Below are 27,203 nucleotides of genomic sequence, written 5' to 3' on the forward strand. Positions count from 1 at the left end.
AACATTTTATGTTTTAGGGTTTACATACAATAAAACACCAATTTTTTTACGTTAAATAAATTTAAATAATGTTTGATATTTGTACCTGAAAAATTATTTAAAAATTAATACAAAAAATTTAAATCAATTTGTTAAATACTTGCTAATATCATCTTTTAAGTATTTGTGGTTAGTTATTTAGCATTAAAAAATTTTTTTTTCAAACTATATTTACTTTATTTTTCACATTTTCTAAAAAAAAAAAAAAATCATAAAATAATTTGTCAATTTAAATTGATTACAAAGATTTTTATTTAGCGTCAGCATTTCTGCCTTTTATTCAGAAGGTTTTGGGTGAATCCCAGTCAAACTTTGGATTATTCATACACTATAAAATTCAGCTATCACAAAGTAATGACAATTAGGCCTGTTGTCTGGAGAATAAATTCATTAAATCAAAGTCTTTTGCTCATCTTAATAAAACACTAGACAATAAGTTTTAAACATTTTTTTTTCTATTCTCTTTATTTCCTACAATTAAATTCTCTATAAATTTTATTAGAAATTTTCATTTGTTTATTGACAATTTAATTTTTACAGTGAATCAAAAAGAGCAGTTTTTTGGCCATTACAACAGTTTTCTCAAAAACTACACTCTATATAGTATGAGATATATTTTATCAATTTTTCAGAACAAAAAACACATAAAATCACCAAATTTGCCCCAACAAAACAGAGTACTTTATTCTTATGAGTAAAAATCAGTTTGAGATATTTAAGTATTCATAACAAAAAGCAAAGGTTATTTCAGGACATCTGTATTTAGAAAACTTTTTTTTTGTTTATATCAATATACAAAATCAGCTTCTGAAAAACTGGTGCAACTTTAAACTACTCTACAAAGTATGAATTTTTAACTTTTAACAATGTAAGTAACAAACTATAGAATGAAAATGTAAAATAGAATTGATTTTAAAAAAATCCTGTACTTACCCAGTAGGAAAAGCCAATCCAGCTTTCAACCCATTTTCTCCAATCAATGCACGAGAAGCCTTCTCCAGCTCTTCACAAATGTCTATCATTGTCATTCCTGATTTTACCCATCGTTGGATATATTGTCGAGTCTAAAAATAATAAAATATAATTTGATTAAAAAATAAAAAAAAAACATATAAACAAGTTTTATTAAAATGGTACAGTACCGTATGATAAAATGGAGATTCAATTCTCTGAATGCACTCATACAAATTAAAGACGCTAGAAAGGTTTTGCGATAATAGACGATAATAGATCATCACAGGTATCCGTTATCACAAGTTAGCGCACATTTAGGCAGCTCCCAACCCAAACTGCACTGTAGCCATTCTAGTCACTACCTGTGTGATCTGCTTTTTAATTGTTAGTGAAAAGACGCAGTCATGTCGTCAACGGTTAAAAACTAAATACTGCGCAATTTTGCATGCGGCTTAAGTGATGATCACTGTTTAGAGGAAATGACTCCTGTACTTGGAGAGGACTGTCCCCATCGATAATATTTCGGTGGTACCGGCATTTCGAAGAGGAAATTTTGGCCTTGAGGATGCTCCAAGGTCGGGTCGGTCACCTTCAACTGTGACTAAGGGTAACATTGCTGCAGTATGAAAACTTCTTGAGACGGACAGCCATGTGACCTACCACCAAATAGAGGTGTCCTTGAGGATTAATGCAGCAGCAGTTCGTGCTATTATATGAGATCACCTTCAAGTTAGAAAGCTTTGTATCCTTTGGGTGCCGCATTACTTGATGACAATCAGATGGCATGTCATATTTCACGGTGCTGTGAAATGCTAAAAAAGTTTGAAAATGGGAAAACTCCCTATGTAAACAGTATTGTGATCGGTGAAGAAACTTGGCTGTACTATTGTAATGTCCTGACCCAGGCTCAAAGCAAAGTGCGAGTGTTCTAAGATGAGGAGCCCCCTTAACTATTCAAAAATCCAGATCGGTTTAGAAGAGAATGGTGGCCGTATGTTTTAATGTGGAAAAACTTTTAGAATGTTACACTGGAAAATCAGAAGATAGTCACAGAGAAGCGGTATACTGAATAATACTTGCCTAAAATAATCTAAGCTCTCAAGAAGCTGCACCGAAACTCAACATGAATAAATGGTTTTCATCTCGATAACGCTCCAGCACATTGGTCTAAAGATTGCTTCAAGTATTTGGCCAGCACCAGAAAAAACTGTCAACTGTCACAGCACCCTCCCTACAGTCCTGACTTTGCTCTACGTGTCTTGACTTTTTTTTCCAGGTGAAGAACAGACTGAAAGGGAGGCATTTTGCATTACAAGCGATAAAAACTTCCTAAGGGCTTGAGGTGATGAGTGTGTCCAGATTTCCAACAGAATATGGCAGGGTTTCTTTGAAGACTGGTTTTGAAAGGTGTTTGTGTTGTGGAAATTACTGTGAAAAATTGTAAAAGATGAAGTAATTTTATTGAATTTACCTATTATAACATAAGAAATGTATAGATATTCAATTCACAGCTAAAAGAAAAAAAGGAATGTTCCAGGCATTTGCCTGAATGGATAAAGGGATACTGTGATAAAAACCTTGATAAAACCATAAATACACAATTAAAAAATAAATGTGATTTGGTATTAATTGTTTAATTCACAATTCAGATGTTAATTAAAATTATATGAGCATGTATTTATGTACATGTTTAACAAGCTACAGAAAATTCACGCTTTTTTAATTTTTAATTAATTATTATTTAAGAATTCAATTGAAGAGTAATATTATTTCTGTAAAAGAAAATTGTATAATTGTATTTTCAATAAATTTGTGAAAACATTTTTTCAGAATGGTTCACTAATTTATTAAAGCCTAACAAAACCCTTTTTCAGAAGCCAAAGTATTGTGTTTTGAGTTACATGTGTTGAGTTTTTAAACATGGATATTATTTGTTTTTTTTTTAACCAGCATTCTTTTTAGTATCGATTGTACATTCATAAACATAAACATAAAGATCAATAAACCTTTTCAACTTTCTAAATATGGATCTACATTATTCGTACTAGTATACACCAAACAGCCAATTTCTGTATCTTGATAGTTTGTTGATTTTTTGAGGGAACTCAAAGAGATGAGATGATATTTTTCAAATCTCCACCTATTAACAATGATTTATGTTTTGTTCCTTTGTACTATTTCCTTTGGTTTAAACATTTTCCTAGAATTTTTTGAAAGTTTATACTTCATATAGCTATTATGAAATGTCTACGAATTTTTAAATTACAGACCCTGGACCCAAAATGCAAACTTTTTTGAGAATTTTCTTTCTTACTTCAGCCTGTATTAAAGCAATTATTATTTAGAGAAAACTTTACAAATTTAAGCTTATCCTATATATGAATATTTTTAAAAGTCTTTTTAAGAATTTATTCCCTCCTATAAAATATAAATATTCTATTTTTTGGATCTAACTCTTAATTTTTATTAAAAGAAATTTTCTGTATTTTTTCTTCACTTAGAATCAATTTTTCATTACTTTCATAAAAGATATACTTTATTTTCTCAATATTTTTTAACAATTTTTTTTTAATTAATTTTTTCTGTTAGGAAACACTTTTTTATAAATAACTTTTCCCCACAAAATAAGGAAGCCCCTAAAATCAAAATTTTTTTAATTCAAAATTTTCGAATTTTGATGATTAAATCTTTTATTTTGATAATCATGACTTGATTGGCAAGCTGGCAGGATATGCATTTCTTTGCCAGGTTTTATATATATATACATACACATAGACGAGATCTGTTCAAAAAATATGTAGACCCATGTCATAAAACAAAATGTACTTTATTTAGAAGTTACTTGTCTGGGTGCCCTTCAAAGTACTCTCCTCCCTGATGCACACACATATCCCAACGGTCTTTCCACTTTTGGAAACAGTCCTGGAATGCTTCTTTTGTGATGTTCTTCAGTTCCTTTGTCGCATTTGCCTCAATCTCAGGAATCGTCTCAAATCTTCTTCCTTTCAAAGGTCTTTTGAGTTTGGAGAACAAGAAGTCACAAGAAGCGAGGTCAGGTGAGTAGGGTGGGTGGGAAAGAACAGTGATCGAGTGTTTGACCAAAAACTCACGAGTTCTGAGGGCTGGAGAGTTGTCGTGATGAAAAAACCAGTAATCACTCTCGTAAAATGATCTCGAAATCTCGTAACATGATCCAACTGATATCCCCACACACTTCAGCAAGCTCTCTGATAGTCAGACATCGATTTGCCCGAACCAGGGTGTTGATTTTGTCTACATGTAAGTCGTCAGTTGATGTGGAAGGACGTCCAAAACGCTGATCGTCTTCAATCGATTGACGACCATCTTTAAAACATCCATGCCACTTAATACATGTCGCACACTTCATAGCAATGTTGCCGTAAGCCATCTTGAGCATACCAAAAGTTTAGCTCGCAGATTTTCCAAGTTTAACACAAAATTTCACAGCAACTCTTTGCTCGTTCAAGTCACTCATTCTAAAATCCGCCAACGAAAAAAACACACTTCACAAACAACCGTGCAGCTAAGCAACCAATAATGATATTTGCAATCAAAAAACTGCGTTGTAATCAGCTGATCTGTACGAACATGGCGACGCTTAGCGGATTTGAGTGGAACCAACTGGACCCAGCAATTCAAACAGATTATCGCGCTTTTTTTCAGAGAACTACCGGAGAATACTTCGCATATTATTTTTGAGCATTATTGTACCGGATTAACCTCAGACGTAGATGAAACAAAAAAAAAAACTATTTGAAATTTTTTCATTAATTATAAACGAAAGATTAATCGATTTGTTTAGCGATCCGTATTGTTTGTGGAATTTGAACGACATGCTAAATTTTTTGGTCGATTCAGTTCAAGGTACAATTCCACAGGCAGCGTTTAGAGATGATTTAATAAAAACTGCGATAAAAGTAAATTTTAATAAAGAAATGTTGGAAAGTTTTATAAATAAAATAAAGTCAACACACGATCTAGTAAATGTAGCAGAGGCGCTTAATTTAATTGTACCGTATATAAACGGTGAGTGCACTGAAGGCGATTTAACTAATTTATCGGATGTTATTATGAAACTTTTCAACAATTATTCGACAAATCGAGAAAATGCAGTCGATCAAATAAAAATGAAATTAAAAGATAAAAGATTTATTCCAAACAAATTAATTCTTGAATTGGAAATCGCTTGAAACCGGTTAGCAAACAAAATAAATTTGTTTAATCAATTCTTAATCGATCGTAATGTAATTACACTTTACTGGAAATTTTAACGCGTTATTTATTTTATCCCTATCGCAACAAATATAACAAATTAAAAAAAAAATTAAGAAACAAATTTCAGAGAATATTCTAATTTGGAGACGCGTACATATCTTTGTACATCTTTGTGGAATTTTTTGATGCTAAAATCGTATAATTTTTTTTAGCGGCGGTTATCATGAGACGTGAAGATCTGTTAAAACCCCGTTGTATTAAATTTGACCCGATTAATTACTATGCTTATCGAGTATTTGAAAACGCCTCATTTTTGAGTTTAGGCTTGTGAAAAATTTCGCTTTAATTTCTGTTCGAAGAATTAAATAAAATCTTTAAAACGACAGTTACGGTAAAATTTGATAGGTTTATATACATTTTTGAAAATTTTAACAAAATTTGATATAAAAACTTTATCGTTTACTTTTCCGTCGAATATATCTAGAATAATTATATTGAAGGAGAAAGTACGGTCATCCGTATCAAAAATCAGGTATCGTGTTTTTCTTTTTTAATGTTTACGTTTAAGCGTTCAATCGGTTCATCAAGAATATATTTGTAAGCGCGTACGTATTTGTATCGCACGGCTTTTGGCCTTATATCTCAGGATTGACGGAACAGATTTTTTTCAAATTTGGCTTAAATATTTCTATATATGTTGTATTAATTTTGTTTTCGATTCGTTCAGAGAGTAGAGTGATATCGCGAAAAATCCAATTTCGATTTTCTTCGGAGGCATTTTAGAGAAAACTTTATTAAAGCAAATCTGTTATCTGCAATACACATAAAAATAATATAAAACGTTTTTCTAAAACGGACAACCCCCGACTCGTAAAACTGAAAATACCTCTTTCGGTTTAAATATTTTTGGAAAATCTTTCTTTTTATACATTCTAAATAGAGCCGTCGAGAAATTTCTACAATGTTTTGAAAATTACAGTCTCCAGACTTAAAATGCATAAACGTTTTCGAATGTTTAACGAGGTATTAAATACGAAAAAAGCTTTACTTAAGAAACTAAATATTTTACGCTCGACCTATATACGAATATTTTTAGAAAACATTTTCTTAAAATTCATTTCCCAGGTTTAAGAAATAGACTTTCTTGTTTTCTACTTCTACGGCCATTCAAACCCTAGTAGGTTTTTGCCTCGTCAAAAAGCTGTCTTTATCTTCATCTGTTCTTCGGCACTCTCTTTCCTCGAGTCCTTCACCTGACCTTTTCGGCTCATATGAAATGTTCTCAGGGAAATTGCGCCGATACGCCATTTTCACCGTATCTTTTTAACCGTTGTAACTTCATCCATTCTTCAAACGTATAACCATCTTAATCTTCCGTCTGTAATCGGCGCGCAGAAAATCTCTGTGCCCTCATAACTCTTCTTTTTTTCTTTCTTAAAATCGTTAAAAGTTTGGAAAAATTTGAGATCATCGCTCGATACTTTTCCCTTTCTTAACTTCTTTTAAGTTCGAATTTCAAAAATCTAAAAATTCTAGAGAAATTAAAAAAAGAAAAAAGTAAATTTAACTGTTACTCCATTTTAAGTCTTTAGACTCACAATTTCAAAAAATTCTTTCTTAGTGTGCACTTATACTTTAAGAAGAACGTGTATACGAATTTTCATCGATTTATCTTTAGTAGTTTTTGCTGGGCGTTTATTATGAATCAAACACGACGGGTGAGTAACAAAACTGTACTGCCACGTTAGAAAACGTTTTTTAAAATATTTTTAAAAAGACGTTACAGGTTACAGTTTAATGTAAAATTATAAATTTACTCTTACAAGAAATTTTTTTCGTCTATTACAACATAAAAAATTACAGCTTTAAAATGAAAGACTAACGCTTTGTACGCTTAATGCTAACTTTTAAACGTTTATATGTTCTTCAAGTTTATACTTTTTTTAATTTGCGACCGATAAATAAATAAAAATTTATAAAGATTAATTTTTAAATACGATATAAGAAAAGTCATACGATTATAAAACAAGAAGTTTTTAACGTATAATACATAAGAGAAATTTTACAAAAAATATTCCGATAAAAAAAGTTAACCTTAACTTTTTTTGCTTTAGTAATGCTTTCTCTAAATCTAACGCCCCTTTCGATAAAGGTTAAAATAAGAAAAACAACATTTTTGAAAAGACTTTTCTGCGTTTTACATCGGGGTGTATAATTTTTAAAAAATCAACACGCATTTTTTGATAGCTCTATACGGAAAATAAACTTTACACGAAGTATAAAAGATTTTGAAAAATATTCAAACCTACAGGAGATTCAACAAAAATAACATATATTTCGATTTTTAAAGGTGGAGATTGATTTTTTGTTAATTTTTTGGAATTATTTATTTGTTATAAGTAACCGATTCGCTTTAGTATTTAATAAAGTTTTCTCTAAAACGTATCTGAAGAAAATCAAAACAGGTTTCTTTGCGATATCCCCCCCGCTTCCTTAACAAATTTTGAAATTAACACGATCTAAATTAACACGATGATAAACACGATCCACGCCCCCGTATATTGAATTTATTTATATATCTCAAATTAAAATTACAATCGGTTTCGTTGATTAGAAACCGTAAGTAAATTTCGTGACAATAATCAAGATATAAGGGAGTTTCCCTTGAAATATCACAAGGAAAGTCCTGTTCGTTACCGGCAGGACATGAAAAAGTCCTGCCGGTAACGAACGAGAAATCGCAGAAATATCCGATACTAGAAATATAAATTAAAAATAAAAGTAGTATCGTAGGAACTAATAACATTAGAAATCATTCGAGAAGAGAGACCTCGTCCTGAGTATCACGGTTAGGTTCCAGATCCGATACATGAACCCCCTTTAACCGTCTTACATCTTCCCCTTTATCTAAGAAATCTTCCCTGTTTTCCGTACGGGGAAGAAAATCGACTTCCTCACGAACGCCCGGTAACCTTAAATACTCGTAAATTTTGTTGTTCCATACGAACCGTGGCGACTGTGCAATAGATCTCACAAATTTATTCTGAAAACTCTGAATAATCTCTATATTGCTGTACCCAGAGTTGGATTTTTCCGTACGTTCAAATCGGTTATAGAATTACTTTGTGCAGAAGCAGCTTGTTTGATAGGGATAATTGCGGTTTTTTGCCAAATAACCGATACAGCTCCTTAAATCTGATATCTAGTGGTTCCCTCTTTTCCTTAATATGAAACTTCTCCGTGTCAGAGGAGGCTCTACATGAATACACAATTACGTACGCTTTCGGCTTGCGGGAAGTAGCCTCCATCTAGTCACCTCTTCTCATCGCGAATGTCACACGAGTCGATTTCGCTCGATTGACCTTTGTTTAGAAATATTTGAGGAAATAATTTAAGAAAAATCGGTTTAGTTAATTCCAAGGTGTAAGGCCAAAAGCAGTGCGACAAATACACACACATATATATATATATATATATATATATATATATATATATATTGAATGTTGTCTACACGAACAAATTTGGTCCTAAAACGTAAATATTTGCAAAAAAACCTCGTTATTGGATTTTCGACACGATCAGCGTACTTCCCTTTTAGTGCAATTATTCGACCAGAGAGTAGTAAATTTTAAGAAATATATTTACTTCGTATTATTGTAATCGCGAAAAATTTTGGTTTTCAAATTTCAACGGAAATATCCATTTTGTCCATCCCTGAATCCATTTTGACTAGTTTCAGCGTGACGTCTGTACGTACGTACGTACGTATATCCCGCATAAATAAAAACGATTAGCCCTTGGATGTTGACATTTTGGATTTAGGACTGTTGTAACATGTAGTTGTGCACCTCCCCTTTTGATTGCTATCGGCTGGAAAAAGTGTCCTAAAAATCCCAGAATCCAAAATATTTGGATTTTGGACTTTTTCTTTTGGAGATTTTCAACAATATATCACAAGCGGTACTTATTTTCATCGGTTCCAGAGTTATAACCCGAATAAAATGTTAATAATAAAAATTCGTTGAATAATGAAATATTTGGTTCTTACAAGGGGAAGGCAAATCGGTTCGAATCCGACTTCATTTCCTTTCGTTTGAACTTTTTTTTTTAATTTAAATATATTGATCTATTAACGATTATTAACGTCCGATTATAAAAAAAAAATACAATAAATAATTCGATACAAAAAAAAAATAATATAAATAAAAAATATATGGAATTTAATGGGCGTATAAGGAAGTCATGTGGTGTCCACATCAGATTTTTTCAAATAATGTTCACATATCGTTAAGTTTAACAAATTTTCTTGAGTAGAGATTTTTATAACTCTAACATTCCCTTCGATAAAAGTTGAAATAAGAAAAAGAAAGTTTTCAGCATTTTAAGTCCAGGATCAATAATTTAAAAAAAATTCTCGACAGATTGCTGCTTATATGAAGAATAAACTTTCAAGAAAACTATTTGAACCGAAATAGAACGAAATAATAAAAAATATACATTTCATTTTTAAGAGATGGGGGTTCGTTTTTGTGAAAAAATATTGTTGACGTTATTCATATACGCATTGAAGTTAACAAAGTCGCTTTAATCAAATTTTCTGTAAAATACCTTTAAAAGAAATGTAAATGGGGTTTTTCATGATATCCCACCACAATAAATTTTGAAAAAAAAGATAAATGCCTCGTATATAGAAATATTTTGGCCAAATATTAATAAAGTCTTTCGGTGAATCCTGAAATATAAGAACAAAAACAGTGCAACACACAAACTTACATAAACGCGCAATTATATATGTGTATGTACGAGGTGCGACAATAAAGTAATGAGACTGATTTTTTTTTGCAAGATGTGGCAACCCTGCAGCTTGCGTAGGCACACCATTTTTGACCTCGGTCTATAAGCTACTTCTAGTCCAAGCGGCATATTGATGCAACTGCTCGGTCGTGAGTTGTGCTGTAATAAGTGAACACATGTTTGTGTCTCTCGTCACAGAAATGAAACCGCAAAATATTGCGCGACGGTACACCATTTATTTTTGCGTTAAATCGGATGAAAACGCGACGACAACTTACGGTAAGCTTCAGAAGGCTTTTGGAGAGGAGATTATGTGAAGAGCTCAAGTTTTTCGACGGCATAAAATTTTTAGCGAAGACAGAACGAATGTTGAAGATGAAGACCGCAGTGGACGACCATCAACCTCACGGACAGACGTCAACTCGACCAGGGTGCGTGAAATCGTACGATCTGATCGAAGATTATTCGTGAAAATGATCGCAGAACTCAACATCGATCGAGAAACGATTCGTCTAATATTAACTGAAGATCTTGGTACGAGAAAGATTTGTGCAAAAATGATCCCCAAAAATCTCACACAACGACAGCGAGAAACACGGAAAAATGTGGCAGCCGATCTGTTAGAGCAAATTGAAATCGATCCAAATTTGTTGAGCCGTGTTATCACTGGCGATGAAGGTTGGTTTTTTCAATACGATCCAGAGACAAAACGCCAAAGTTCGCAACGGTGCTCAAAGGGATCACCCAGACAAAAAAAAGCTCGCATGGCAAAGTCAAAAGTGAAACGCACGCTTGTGTGCTTCTTCGATTCCAAGGGAATTGTTCATAAGGAGCGGGTGCCTTCTGGAGAAACAGTTAACCGATATTTCTACAAAGAAATTTTAGAAAGACTTCGTAAACGAGTTCTTCGTGTCCGTGCCGACATCGCTGATAATTGGATTATTCATCACGATAATGCGCCATCCCATACTGCTCTTTCAGTACAGCAATTTTTAACCTCAAAACAAATTTCAGTACTACCACAGCTACCTTATTCACCAGATATCGCTCCGTGCGACATTTTTCTATTTCCAAGAGTCAAAATGGCGGTAACCGTTGCGCAATATTTTGCGGTTTCATTTCTGTGACGAGAGACACAAACACGTGTTCACTTATTACAGCACAACTCACGACCGAGCAGTCGCATCAATATGCCGCTTGGACTAGAAGTAGCTTATAGACCGAGGCCAAAGATGGTGTGCTTATGCAAGCTGCAGGGTTGCCACATCTTGCAAAGAAAAATCAGTCTCATTACTTTATTGTCGCACCTCGTATATTTTTGTTTGGTCTAGATGAACTAGTCGGATCGTAAAACGTAAATATTTGTAAACAACCCGTTACCCAATTTTTGACACGATCATACTTTCCCCTTTAATATACGTAATTTTACTATATTCTTCGGGAAATAATAACATATAAAAATATTTCAGTCGTCGTTTCTATGTAGAATTATTTTTCGCTGGAGCTACTTTTTATTTTTCTTGTTTTTATAGAACATTTTTTAAGAAAAAAGAAGCAGATAGATTTGGAAAAGATCAGGGAATGATGATTTTTATATAAATTCTATTCAAAAAATGCGAAGAAGAAGAGCAGATACGTGTAAAACATCCCGGTCGCGAGTTCAGAGAGTAAGGAAACATTAAAAAGATTTACGGAAGATATTACATCAAAACTTGTCAAAGGTTAATTTTTCTTTGTTTTCTGTCAGTATACTCTGAAAATACACAGGAAGGGATGTAAATCGATTTCATAATATACGTAAAGATTTACCGACGGTTAAAAATTTCAGTAAAATTCTCAGGAAATGAACCGACCAGCGCTAACTGATTAGTTTCGACTAGTTTTCTATCGAATAATACCAGTTAAATCTATCGAATTTTGATTTTAATTAGAGAAAACTTGAAAAATTAGAAAATTTCCTATCGTTGAGAATGTCGTAACGATTAAATAAATATAATATCTGATCGCGATCAAAAAATTTAAAGTCGATTACAGGCAGATTATATAATTTACATTTTCTTAAATCGTTTGGTAAAGACAGTAAATACATAAAATATTCCGTACGGGTAATTTAAATCGAATAAATAAATTCCAAGCAGATAAACACTGGTTTTTACTTACCGCTAATTTCACTGAAACCGGTGTCAACGTCATAATTGTGAGCCCATATTAGAACGCCTTTTGTTCCATCCATCCGTGGATTTGTGATGGTCCATTATTTAAAGGAAGTAACATATCGTTTTATTAGGGATTTCATTCCGGACGATAAAAACCCGTTCCGGTATTTTTGAAAAACTCGCAGTTTTTTATTTTTCGGAAAAAATGATAAAATAAGCGCGCGCACATGAACTGAGCTTAACGATAAAGTGGGATTACCTTTGCAAAAATTGAGAAAATCGACCCCAAAATTTTATCAACAGATCGCCCCGTATACACGACTACAAAATTTCATTAAAATCGGTTCGTCCTTTCAAAAGTTAATAAGCATCAAATATCCCGACATAGGTACATAAAATACGCACAAATATTACCCTCCGCTTTTTTTTTGTTTTGCGTTTTGGGGTTCCCGGTTCATGAAACATCAAGAAACGGAAAATAAAACCCGCACCCCATTTTTTCACTTATCGTTATACCCCGTAACTTTCACCGTATAGCAGAGCTATGAAATTAAAACTAAGTGTTCTGAACCGATGTTTACGCGACCTTTTCTTTGACTTCTTTGTACATATGTCCTACAAAAATATTTCATAATTTAATAGACGACGGTAAAAATATTACGTTTGCAGTATCGATGTATTAAATTAGCCTATAATAACAGATATCGTACGAGTGTAGGGGAAATTTTAGTATTACATTTCCGCATAAAAGAAACGATTAATTTTTTATAATCACAATTAATAGAATCCGTGAATTTTACAATACATTATACGAGATATATAAATAAGTACGAGACGAAAAAATTTTTGTTTTCTTGCGCCTGCTTTTATATACGCATTTATAATTTTGTTTCTCCTTTTTAATAATTAATTTGAAGTATTGAAACGAAACGACTGATATTTCATACAAAATATTTTATAAGCGAATCTGTTTTTAAACTTTTAACCACGAGTTTTAAATATATAATGCTGAAAAATATAATATAACGTACGAATCTTTATATATATACTAATTTTAACACGCACTTATTCGTTTATACATCGCAGCTGTAGTAAACACTGTTCTTCGCTTATCTATATTAATTTAGTTATGTAAATTTCTTTACAATATAATAAAAAAAATGTATCTTCAATCGTTTTAAAAAATTATAAATTAACCGTTTTTATTCCGTAAGTATTTATACAGAGCCGGTCAAAATTCTGGAAACGCATCGATAATTTTAAAACCGTTCCGGATAGAATAATGTAACTTTCAGAATAAGGTATGCGTCAACTATACTTTTTTGATGCGAAACAAAATTTCAACCCCTTGACCGAAGGGTCACTTATTTTAAACGGTAACACCCTTTGTGCGATAATCATTTTAAAGGTCTCTTTAAGAAAAGAAAAACGGTATAAAATAAAAAGTCGGTTCGATAACTGTACCCAAAATGCCGGCGGGGTAAAGTTTGGGCTTTAAAAATTACTAAATTTAACGAGTTCAAATAATAAAATTAAATTAACCGATTTAAATAAAAATTTATTTTAAAAGTTAAATTTTAATTTTAAAAAATTAAAGTTTTTTTTTTAAATTGTCTTCGTTCCGATTTAACGAGTACACACAAAAAAAAAAATCTCACCTAATCGTGCCGATCAGCCGATCGTGGATGGTCTCTTACCAAAAATGAAGCTTACTTCAGTGTACTGTAATATTCCACGTCGAGTGTTTCATTAATAAACTGTTAGCCGACAGATCGTAATAAATTCTCATAACAAAACTAATCCATTTTGTCTTAATTTACCGCATTTGTAAGTCGATTTTGTTATTTACATCTTTTTTATAATTGTTTTTTTACCGAACCGGTCTTCTCTTTGGCTATCGACATGTCACTTAACGAATAAGAGAGGTCGTACTTTTAACGATGAGGGGTTTTGGTGATAGTCAGGCCGTATAATGAAGTTTACGAATCGTTCAATCCGACATTTAATAGTCGTAACCCTATTTCAAAAGGTCCGGTGTTAAAAATCATCAAAAGATTCGAAGAAACAGGGAGAATAATAATAGGGGAAAACCAGGGAGGCCTAAATCTGCAACAAATCGTTAGAAATTATGCAAGAATTTATTGAGAATCCTCATTCGTCCACTCGAATAGAAGCACGAGAACATAACATTAGCTAAAATTCAGCGATTCGAACATCAAAAAGTGAAAATTTTAAACGCTTTAAAATTCGTCCGGTGCAAGAACTTAATGAAGATGACTGTCATCGTAGATTTGAGTCGTACAAAATTACGGTGAACAATATTTCTGCAGATCCTAATTTATTAAACAACATAATTTTTAGCGGTGAGGTTATACATATATTTTTTTAACTGCTATTTAAATCTCTATAATCGTCGACACTGTACGATAAAAGTACACGTAAAAATAAGTTAATAAATCTTTTATTTTAATCGGTACATACCGATCGCGTATTATAATATGAATTATAAAAATCAAAATTTAAATTACAAAATAAATAATAGCTCTCATTAACGCCCGTATTTATTATTTAAAATATAAACACGATATGAAGATACCGAATAAAACAAATATTTATAAAACGATTCGCAATTCAGAAGGCATTAATAAAAATTATTAAACAAATATTAATGTACGCGTTCAACGGAAAACAGTTAATTCCGGTTTTTTAAAAAACTTTTAATTATTATTATCGTTCGGGTTTCGGTGAAGGTTTTATTAGATCTATCGGTGGACCCTTTATTTTAGCAGATGTAAACTGAATTCGAATCTTTTCTTACGGTTACACGGTTTTTGTTTTATTATTACGCACGCTCGGTTTTCTATTTTTGTGTAATCTTCTCGGTTTTGTAATTTGATCTATAATTATTTTTTTATTTTAATTCGTGATTATTTTATTGTTTTGTCTTATTTATGTTTATTTATTCGTAATATTTCCGTAGGGGGAGGAAAAAGGTCTGCCAGCCGCCGTCAGGCCGGCTAACGGCAGTGCGGGGCTCTCACCCGCTAACAAACCTCCCCTCTTATCAAGCAGTGGCCGGATCTAAGCCGTACCGTATGTACAGACCGTGCATGATCACCCAGGCGCTCTACTATCGGAATACGGATGACCGGAAGGCGTCCACAAATCCCGCCACCCGTCACGCCAAGCCGTGCAGAGACCGTCAGTTGCTTCGTTTCTGTCCTGTCCGGCCGCTATTGAAGCTCTCATTTGCGATTGTAAGCGGCTATAAACGTCTAATTCGTCACAGCGGTCGTCTACGTCACAGTGTATTTCCAGTTAGTATGTCTCTTATTTTTGTAATAATCTTCCAGAGGGTTCTATTCTCATTCATTATTGATTCTGTTTGTCCATAAGATTTTTAACATTTGCCTATCGAGTTATGTCTCAAATACTTCTAAATTCTTTCTCTTAAATTTTTTTGTGAGTTTATATGTGTCTGTGCATAGCTCTCTCTCTCTGTGTGTGTGTGTGTGTGTGTGTGTGTGTGTGTGTGTGTGTGTGTGTGCATTTTTATGTAACTGATTAATAAATAAATTAAAAAGTTGTATTAGACTTATTTCTTCACAAAAATTGGATGATTTTTGAACGAGTTCAGAAATTGGATCGGATTTAGTTCAATGTTTTTCCTTTTATTAAAAATGGTTGTCGTAGATATTTTTCATATTTTATATACAGATACGGTTGGGGTACCCGTACGTAGAAATACAATAAGAGAGGTTTTCTCTAAAGGCCGTTTCATCGCAAAAAAATTTATTCTGAAAACATTATAAATATCTATTATTTCTCTTAAACTAAATACTTTATACTACTTCTCTATACGATCGCCGCATGCATTAAGACATTTATCGTAGCGATACACCGGCTTCATTATACCCTCGTCGTATTCTTCCGCCGCCGGTCCATTTAGCCACTGATTAACTGCATTTTTAAGTTCATCGTCACCCGCGCGAATCGCTTACCGCTCAAACATTCTTACAATTTCCCAAACGAATGGTAATCAGAAGGAGGTAAGTCCCGACTATATGGTGGGTCATCGTAAATTTCCCATCCAAATGTTCTCAGTAAATTACGTGTCAGACCCGCAAGATGTGGACATGCATTATCGTGCAGCAGGAAGACGCCGTCGGTCAGCCGCCCACGTCGCCGATTTTGAACGGCGTGCCATAACTTATGTAGAGTTTCGCAGTAGGCTTCTGCATTTATAGTCGTTCCACGCGGCATGAAATCGATCACTTTTATGCCAAACCGATCCCAAAAGACTGTGGCCATCATTTTAGTACAAATGTCTGTGGCTTGACCTTTGTCGGTCTCTCTTTCTTTACCTGTTTAGCCTCCGGTAACTACCGTTTAGATAATTCTTCAGAGGATGAACGAGGATGATATGTATGAGTGTAAATGAAGTGTAGTCTTGTACATTCTCAGTTCGACCGTTCCTGAGATGTGTGGTTAATTGAAACCCGACCGTCAAAGAACACCGGTATCCACGATCTAGTATTCAAATCCGTGTAAAAATATCTGGCTTTACTAGGACTTGAACGCCGGAACTCTCGACTTCCAAATCATCTCATTTGGAACCAGACCTTTGTCGGTCTGGTTGGTGATTAAGGATGACGCCATTCGCTTGACTGTCGTTTTCTCCTTGGCACGTAATACGAAATCCACGTTTCAATGCCGGTAACAATCGAATTAAGAAACTCGTCGCCTTTTTCTGCGTAGCGCATCTTAAATTCCAAAGCAGAGATTCCATTCGGATTTTTTTGTGATGTTTAACGTCCAGCAGTAATCGGCTAGCATGTTAGCATTCCGTTTCCATTTATAGCAGCTTTTCATCACCAAATTGTCTCGGTGGAAACGTTCACTGTGTTCGTCACTTACGTCTCCGAGGTTGACCGGGAAAAAATCCAGATGCGAGTGGAGGAAATGTATTTTCAAAGACATATTACATCCCACAGCTCTGTACGAAGCAACAAGTTGATTAACAATATTGTGGTTATTGTCGAATTTTTATTTGCCGAGAAGAGTTTTGCAAACGTCTTTAAATGAAGCCCAAGCTGCACATTCTACGTTATTTAACATCGAGTTAAATGCATCATCTTTGACCGATTCTTTTATTTGAGAAATTTTAAATTTATAAAATTCATTATTTAAAAAAATCATTTAAACAAAAAAAATCAAGTAAAAAAACACTACTTTTTACGTAACATTACTTTCTAAAATCTAAACGTACTGTAAAATATCGTTCATTGCAATCTGCAATTAGGCCTGTGCCTCGCTGTGAAATTATTCAATTTCCTGAGCCACCTGTGAATGTATATTTTGAAAGCAGCGATGAAGAATCAGGCAGTACTGAAGAAGACAACAATGATTTTGATTTTGAATTACCTTCCGATACCGCATCTCATATCACAAGGTAAATTAAACGACTCGGTTAGGGACTTAAACTTATCAAAAAATCAAGCTGAATTGTTAGGATCAAAACCGCAAGGTTGGAATCTACTTCAAAAAAATACTAATATTTAGAGTTTTCGAAACTGACAAAAAGAATTTTTTCAATATTTTATCGATGAAAATAATTCGGTTTACTGGATAAACATTGATGAGCTTATGTGACATTTAGGACAAGTGCGATTTCATTCCGTTCCATTCCATCATTAAGGCTATAAGATAGAAATTGATACGAGTCTATAAATCGATACGATATTTTATTCTAGAGTCAAAGATCAACAATATAAAGAACGATTGACAGCTGACGTCATGTTATAAGAAACGGGATTCCCCATGACGTCATCAGCGGTATATATAATAAAATACAATAGGTAAAACCTCATGGAGCATCTCAAGCATATGTTTTACAACGAATGTTTGTCACTAAATCAACTGTTTCAACATGTAAATTTAACGTGAACACACATTCATTATTGAAAGCAACCGTTCTTTAATATATTCGAATAAACCCGTGAAAAAACACGTCCAGATTCAATCGTCAATTTCTTAGTTGGTTCTTTGCTGTAATTTTGGACGCATCTCAAAGCCGTGTTTTGCTATATATTTTGCAGTAAAACCACTCTTTCAGCGTGTAAATTTAACTACAAATAGACCTAGAAAAAGCTTTCGATAGCGTAGACTGGAATAAAATGTTCAGCATTTTAAAAAAATTAGGGTTCAAATACAGAGATAGAAGAACAATTGCTAACATGTACAGGAACCAAACAGCAACAGTAACAATTGAAGAACATAAGAAAGGAAGTCCGACAAGGATGTTCCCTATCGCCGTTACTTTTTAATCTTTACATGGAACTAGCAGTTAATGATGTTAAAGAACGATTTAGATTCGGAGTAACAGTACAAGGTGAAAAGATAAAGATGCTACGATTTGCTGATGATGTAGTAATTCTAGCCGAGAGTAAAAAGGATTTAGAAGAAACAATGAACGGCATAGATGAAGTCCTACGTAAAAACTATCGCATGAAAATAAACAAGAACAAAACAAAAGTAATGAAATGTAGTACAAATAACAAAGATGGACCGCTGAATGTGAAAATAGGAGGAGAAAAGATTATGGAGGTAGAAGAATTTTGTTATTTGGGAAGTAAAATTACTAAAGATGGACGAAGCAGGAGCGATATAAAATGCCGAATAGCACAACCTAAACGAGCCTTCAGTAAGAAATATAATTTGTTTACATCAAAAATGAATTTAAATGTCAGGAAAAGATTTTTGAAAGTGTATGTTTGGAGTGTCGCTTTATATGGAAGTGAAACTTGGACGATCGGAGTATCTGAGAAGAAAAGATTAGAAGCTTTTGAAATGCGGTGCTATAGGAGAATGTTAAAAATCAGATGGGTGGATAAAGTGACAAATGAAGAGGTATTGCGGCAAATAGATGAAGAAAGTAGCATTTGGAAAAATATAGTTAAAAGAAGAGACAGACTTATAGACCACATACTAAGGCATCCTGGAATAGTCGCTTTAATATTGGAAGGACAGGTAGAAAGGAAAAATTGTGTAGGCAGGCCACGTTTGGAGTATGTAAAACAAATTGTTGAGGATGTAGGATGTAGAGGGTATACTGAAATGAAACGACTAGCACTAGATAGGAAATCTTGGAGAGCTGCATCAAACCAGTCAAATGACTGAAGACAAGAAAAAAAAAAAAAAAAAAGGAGGAAATTGAAATAGAACATTGAAATATGTGAAGATGAATGTAAAGAATATTTATGTATAAAAATCATTCTACTCTTTGAGTAAAATTTAGAGAAACGGAACTTAAGGTGATCGTATCTCTCCACGACCCTGAGTTACTGTGCTAAAATGAATTGGCATCAATGCTCCATATACAAAACCATTCTCACAAATTTCATCCAAATCCCTCCCTCCGATTTAAAGATATCAACAAAAAAAAAGTAAAACAAATAAAATAAAAGAAAACATTTATACATGTGTATGTAAATCTTTCTGAGAATTTTGAATGCTAAAATTATAGATATTTTTTTTTGTTTTTAAATTGTCGTGATCTGCCAAAACTCCGAGAAGTAACATTTAACCAGATTATCAAACATTCACATGCATTATATAATGCAACACCAAATGCTGTTATTATTAGTTGTAATAATGTTATGACTCGTATGCTATTATAGCTAAACAGTTCAAGTATATAGCCAGGAAATGAAAAATATTAAAAAATGTAGATATACTATCTGTCAAAGCCAAGCCTGCTCTTAACTGGAGCGAGCAGAATAACTTACACTTTAACAATCGTTACCACAAATATATTGCTATTTCAGTAATCAAACAGGTTAAAAACGTGTCTGACAGTGATATCATTTTTTTTTTTTACCCACCGGGTTGATCTAGTGGTTAACGCGTCTTCCGAAATCAGCTGATTTGGAAGCCGAGAGTTCCAGCATTCAAGTCCTAGTAAAGCCAGTTATTTTTAAACGGATTTGAATACTAGATCGTGGATAACGGTGTTCTTTGGTGGTCGGGTTTCAATTAACCACACATCTCAGGAATTGTCGAACTGAGAATGTACAAGACTACACTTCATTTACACTCACACATATCATCCTCTGAAGAATTATCTAAACGGTAGTTACCGGAGGCTAAACAGGAAAAGAAAAGCGATATCATTTTATTAAAAACAAACTCCACATCATTTCAGTATAATCACGCATTTTATATAACTATATTAATGTGATGTTAACTGTTTGAATAGAAAATAACACTTTGTTGAATATATCAGTAATGCTCGGCGACTGTTCAATTTGTTTACCGTGATTTTATTATGACAGTGGGTCACTCGGGAACAACATATGAAATATATTTTTTTTTTTATCTATGATACGTAGTTTAGTAAGGAAGACAGTTTTGGAATGAAATTCGTTAATTTACTTGACTTGACACGGAAAAGTCAGTATTCTGACCGATCTTATTTTGTTACTAATGATTTCCTCGGTGAAGTTGTACTTTAGTAGAACCAATAGAAAGGAAAAAATGTGCCAAATGCCGAACTGAAGGAGGTAGTATTAGTTGCAGTAGTTAAAGAAACCCGATTGTTCTACCCATCCGTACAATGGACCCTACTTATCTCACTTGCACAACATTTACTATCGAATGATCCTTCAGCACCTTATGCAGGACAAAAACTTGGTTCCCAGTCAGCAATGACAGAAAATCGGCTTGTCGGTCTTTGCATGATAAGTGTGCATAAAAAGAGTGTTCTGGAAGCTAAAAATAAATTTGAGAAAGAAATTTTGTCAGGATTAACACAGAACTCTCATAGGGTAGTGCTGAGTTATGATTTAGATAGTTTCGAATAGCATTCCAATTATTACTTTTGGCGTTTTAAAATGTTCAAATAAAACCATTTTTTAACAAAAAACATTTTCATATTTTCCCCCTGGAGAAAATCCTGGCTACTGCTTATGTTATTATTCAACTGCACTTGCCATCCTGTTCCCGGAGGTTTATTTTTTATAAATAAAGTAATGGTATCAGATGTTTTGTAAACAGTGAATGAGAATTTCTTGAAAAGATTCTTGTATTAAATGAGATAGAAAATAATATAACAAGTTACTACATAAATCTAATTTTATGGTAGTATTAAAGTAATATTTTAAACCCTTATTTATTAAGAACAAATTTTATTCTCTTTTGATCTCAAATATCAAAGTACTGACTACTGTTTAATAGTACTAATTCTAGTTTGATTATATTTTCTTTCTCTATTTTCTTTGATAACTTTATCTCGCAACTGTATTTAATAAACATACTGCTACATTTAGTGTTTGGTTAAGTAGTTTATATTCAGTTTATGTAGTTCTAAAATTCTTCATGAAGCCCAAACCAGTCCTCAGCCGATTCCTTAGTATCTAGAAAAAAAGCATATATTTGAGGTGGTCAAAACATTAAATAAATAATGCATAAGATTTTTGAATGAGCTTGTATTGTGGTCAACGTGAGAACTTCTCAATCTAGTGTTCAAGTGTTCAGCCAGATGCCTGTTAGATCCAAACCAAGGACACTATGAGGATCAGCTTGAGTTGATGTATCCTGGTTTTTGGGATTTGATCAGTACATCTTTGACTATGGATCTACCCGTGACTCTTTAACATACTTTGTAGTTGTAGTATCTCAAACTAGGACTGTAGGGTCCTTAATTAAACACACATTACTTACATATATATATATATATATATATATATATATATATAGTGTGTGTGTGTGTATTTTATAAACACAACTTTGTTGTATGCAGTCATAAATTATTACATTAAATGCACCGATTGTTTAAAGAAAGTATTTATTTATTTTATTAATTCCCATGACTATTATTTTTTTTAGGTGCCTTATTTAATAACTTAATTTATGTTTATGTAAATATCCTTTAATTATTTATTTCTAATATATAAAACTATTCAGTTGTAGGTATTTTTAAACAAAAATATTTTACAATACAAAATATTAAACTTCACCGTCAGTGGTTATCAGTTTAAAGAACCTACATCTTCAAACCCTGAATGTATTGGTCTTAGGTACTGTTTGCAACATCAAAATATTCACACATATGTAAGTTCTGAAATATCTAATTAGCCTTCTCTTTATGGTTAATAGCATTACAAAAAAAGTTTTGCTTGTAATGATTTACAGTGTATATTTTGTGTAAAAGTATTTAAATATATTGTGTGTAAAGAGTTTACCATTTATTAAACTATTTTATTTATATAGTCACCTATATATGAAAATGGTCAAAATTCAAAACAAAAACACAAAACCTTTTTGTTTTCCCCATAACTTTAAAATTTGTCTATCCTGATGTATATTTGTTCAGTCCAAAAATTTATTTGTTGAATAAAGTTAAAAAGCTGCTGTAATATTTTAGCTAAAGCCTGCAGCTGTTTTAATTTTTTATTTTATTTTATAAAAATTATTTACTTTGGAAAAAACCATTATTAATTTTTAAGATTATTAAATTTGAAGCTATATTCAAATAAATAATATTTCAAATTGACCAGACCGTTTAACCACTTATTAATTACTGAACGGTTATACTCGTGGCAGTAGCAGGGTCCAAATTGCTGGAATATAAGTTGTAAATGTTGTAGATGAGGAAAAGAAAAACTTTCCGATATATCGAGGTAAATGTTCATAAAAGAAAAATGAAGTAATCTCACCAATGTCACTTGTCGCACATTAATTTTCAAACTGTCCTGATGTACTCAGCATTGTAATGGGGGTTTTCTGAACCCCAGAATCTGATGTTTTATTTACCTTTAAAAGTAAATGAAAAGTAGCCTCATAAGATCGAGTTATTTCAATTAAGATAATTGTCATCATCAAACAATCAAACAGAATTCTTACAATTAATCCTATCTTGTTGTGCGATTGGTGGCACTATTTGACAAGAACAAATTTTAAAAGGTTCCTTAACACATTATGAGTAATTGAACGAGGAATGTTTAATTCAGGTGCTGCTTGTTGCGTTGACTTGTGCCGACTGTATAAGTCCTTAAATAATAATGAAATAATAAGTACTTCTTATGCTAATTCAACTTTTTTCCCTTCAAACCTTTCATATGTTCGACAGTTTCCAATGCTATTCACAGGCCGTAATTGTGGTGATCTTTAAATCACGTTTTGTAGTTACATTGAACCACAGTGTCCTATTGTTTCAAAAAACCAGTCGATACATTTTCAAATTTTCTTTAATCCATTGTCACTCGATAAACATTGATGTAGATATAGTAGCGTATTAATTAGAATTTGGTCGGTAAAGTTTAGTACTTTTTCATTCCTCCATTTATGTGATATTACAATAAAATTATTGATTTTATTTGTGACTATTAAGAATTGTAATAAAATATATGTTACCAATTATTAAATATAGGTACCAATACATAAAAAATATATATAATTAAATATAGGTATATATTTAAATATAGGCTATAATTAAATATAGGTACCAATTTATCTATGCGGTATGAATTATAAATAAATTCTGGGAAAAGAAACAACTCCCGCAGTCCTTCAGAACTGTTATTGGAAACAAAAAATAACAAAACCAGTTGTATTAGTAAATATGCTGGAACAGGATAATAACAGAATAGCGTAGTGCATTAATGAACTCAATTCAAAGAAGATCGCATTAATGAATTCGAAAATAAAAGTACACGAAAGCAACTTAATATTTAAAAGGTTTACTATAACATGAACGATGCTACTTATACATCTATTGTGCACAATTCCTGTCAAAAAATTTAAGAGGCTCTTGATATCCATGTGCATGGTTTGGGAGCTGCTAAAGTAACAGATTTAGTATATCTCTCATATGCAATTCAGATGGTGGTTTGAATTATTCAAATAACAATTAAATAACCCATAATGACTTTTATCCAGATACATGGCAAGAAGGTCTTTCTTGTAGAACATGTAGGAAGAGATTAAGAAATTATAGCTCCAAAAGAAAGTATTGATAACGGATCGTTTAGTATGTTTTTTGTCAGTGATTGTTTATCAGTGAATAGAACAGTGTTTGCCTGATCAATAAATTAAAACTGCAGTTAAGTGGCAAGGACAGTGCTGATAAGTCATAACGGATGCTAGGGTATATAATAAGGGAGGTTTTAAAGAGGATACTGAAGAGAACTGAAAGTGGTCGTGGAAAAAGGAATTAACTATTTAATGAAGGTCAACTGGTGGATGAAGAGGAAGGAAGTATAAATATTCAATGATAGCATTTAATATTACGATGTACTTTTTGTATTACTTGCCTGAAAGTTAAAGATTATATTCCCTTTTTAAATTATTGAAGATTTTTATACTCACTAATACATGTGAATTTAGAGTGGTTTATGCAGTGTTTTCAAGAAAATAACACTTTGTGAGAGCCAGAATATTAGAAATCACATATACTATAGAGCGCAAAAAGGAATTTTTAACAAATTATAAATAAGGATATGTTTTTCCTGATGTTTTTTTGTGTAACTTTTAAATGCGATCATTTTTAATGAATTAAAATTAATAACTATAAATATTATGTTTTATCAACCTGGTTTACGTAATCATCAGCAATTGGAAGTCAGAAAAAGATGGAAAGGAAATACGTACAGGTACATTAAATGTAGAAACATTTTTGCAAACAAAGAAGTTAGAAAATTTTAAAAGAGCGATGAACGTAAACATAGAAGTAATGGAACTGGAGTAAATAAAGTGAAATGAGAAAGGATGAAGTTATTAGAAGATGATGTTACAATTCAGGAAGTAAAAAAGTAGAAGTGATGTAGGAATAATTCTAAAAAAAAAGAAATTTAGTTTACTAGGATAGTTTTTACTAATGATAGGAAAAGTGCAGTCAGAATGAGAATAAACCCAGGAACCTGCTTTCAATAAAAGTTTATATACCAACTAATCAATATGAAGATGGTACAATTGAAGTACTGTATTAAGAGAAAGAGAAAATTATGGAAGAGTAATATAAATATTGTTATAGAATAATAATATGGAAACTGGTGCTGTAAGGCACCCAAACGTACTTTGGAGGGATGAACAAGCGAAAGGAAACAACTGAGAACATGTAATGAAAGTGGAGGAAGGATAACAAATACTACAAAATATACTAATAATAATGGTAATAATATAAGGCTAGTAAAAAACCTACAAAAGAAGGCTGGAGATTTCAAAATCTCCAACTTCTTTGGTAGTTTTTTAGAAATCTGCTGGAGATGAAAACAGATAAAAAACTGACTATTTATTTTCAGAAGAGAAATTGAGAAATGCAATGAATCAGATATGTAGACTGCCAGGTGCTTTTATTGATAGTGATCATAACAGTGCGTTCAAAAAGTCACTCTATATTTTAGGATCATGTGGTGCATTCTGGTCTTTTTATGTTAGGTTGGTTGCCCGTGGTTCATTGGGTATTGCTCAGTGATAAACTAAGACATTAGATGTGATTTATTGAATATTCCTTTTTTCATTTTGTGTTGTTTCGTTTATCAGAATCAACAGTTGTGAGAAAAGAAATGATTCTTTTAATATAGGAATACGCTTTTCACGAAAGACACTGAACATGCCTTTCAAGAAGGTGACAAGTATACTGAATTAGTGAAGCGCAATTTTTCTGAAAAGTTTTCAGATACTTGCTGTTCCTAAATGCAATGCATTTCAAACTCTTATCGAAAAATTTCGAACAACAGGCTCTGCTGAAGATGCTGATCAAAGTGGAAGACCACCTAAATTAACAAACAGATATTTCAGATGCTATGGCAGAAAGTCCATCAAAGCTAATGCGTAAGTTAGCGAAGCAGCAAGATATCAGACATGCTAACACACATAAAGGTGTAAGAAAAGATGTGAAACTCTTTTCCTACAAAGTAATGTGTATTCAAGAACTGAAACCAACAGATCATGCCAAAATACTAAATTATTGTAAATAGTTTAAACATTTTATTGACCAAAATTGCATAGGTATACTGAAGGTTAGGTTTTTTACAGAAAGAGAGGTTTCAACTGGGAGGATATATTAAATTACAAAATATACAACTGTGGTTGACTACTAACCTCTTATGAATTGCATGAACAATCTTTATATGACGCAAAAATTGCAGACTGGTGTGATGTGAACAGAATGCGCATTGCGAGTTCAATTGTTTTTGAAGATACAGTTGATAGTGGTCATTATTGAACTGTTTTAATAACTTTCATTAATCAGTTAACAGAAGTGGAAATTAATCATGGCTATCCCAACAAGATAGTGCCACAGCTAAGAGGTCAATGATTTTTTATGAAATATCATTGGTAAACAAACCATTTTGAGGGGTTTTTGGCCTGCACAATTGCCTAGTCAGACTACCCCATATTACTTTCTATGGAGGCAGTAAAAATAACAGTGTATCGCAACAGAACACACACAATTGACAAACTAAAAACTACAATAACAGCATACGAGACATTCCAGTACATCAGTTAGTTAATGTGTAGGAAAACAAACTGAAACATGTGCAACGTTGTATTAATGTTTGAAGAGGTCATTTTCAACACCTTTTATAAACTACTTCAGTTATTGTAATATCCATTACTTTAAAATAATGAAATAAACATGCAAAGTAATAATTAAGAAAGTTTGTTTATTACACTCCCATAATTCCAGTGCACAGTAACTTGACAAATGCACTGTAATTATGGAAGTAGTAATAAAAGTAATATTAAAGGGAGTTAGTTAAAAGAGCTGAGAAATTAACTAAATGGAGGGTGGAACAAATTGCATCAATTGGATAAGAGAGAATTTGGTTTGCTTGGCATTTCCCCCACCACCACCACCACCACATTTGGTCGCCTTAAAGCTTAAGACTGAATGTCTGTGCCACAAACAGCTACTGAGCCTCAAAACATTTAGCAGCCAGTGTCCCAACTAGCTTCTAGAGCTAAAAATGTAAGAAAAAAGGCAATTAAAAAAAAAAACAGCAAGGTTGAAGAAGTTGAGAT

General features: G+C 32.6%; 1 protein-coding gene and 1 long non-coding RNA gene across 2 annotated transcripts in view; both read right to left on the minus strand.

Annotated features, from left to right (window-relative positions):
- Nucleotides 1-27,203, minus strand: part of LOC142333074 (methionine aminopeptidase 2-like) — an 87,600-nt gene that overhangs the window by 23,026 nt on the left and 37,371 nt on the right. Inside the window, 1 exon segment of the mRNA XM_075379900.1 lies at nucleotides 973-1,103. Within this exon segment, the coding sequence (XP_075236015.1) occupies nucleotides 973-1,067 (95 nt within the window). The 5' untranslated portion in view covers nucleotides 1,068-1,103.
- Nucleotides 21,441-27,203, minus strand: part of LOC142333075 (uncharacterized) — a 29,094-nt gene continuing 23,331 nt past the window's right edge. The window contains exon 3 of the long non-coding RNA XR_012758512.1: nucleotides 21,441-21,592. This is a non-coding gene — a long non-coding RNA (uncharacterized LOC142333075). The remainder of the gene's footprint in view (nucleotides 21,593-27,203) is intronic.

This window comes from Lycorma delicatula, chromosome 12 (genome assembly GCF_047948215.1).
Source record: "Lycorma delicatula isolate Av1 chromosome 12, ASM4794821v1, whole genome shotgun sequence".
Classification (NCBI taxonomy): domain Eukaryota; kingdom Metazoa; phylum Arthropoda; class Insecta; order Hemiptera; family Fulgoridae; genus Lycorma; species Lycorma delicatula.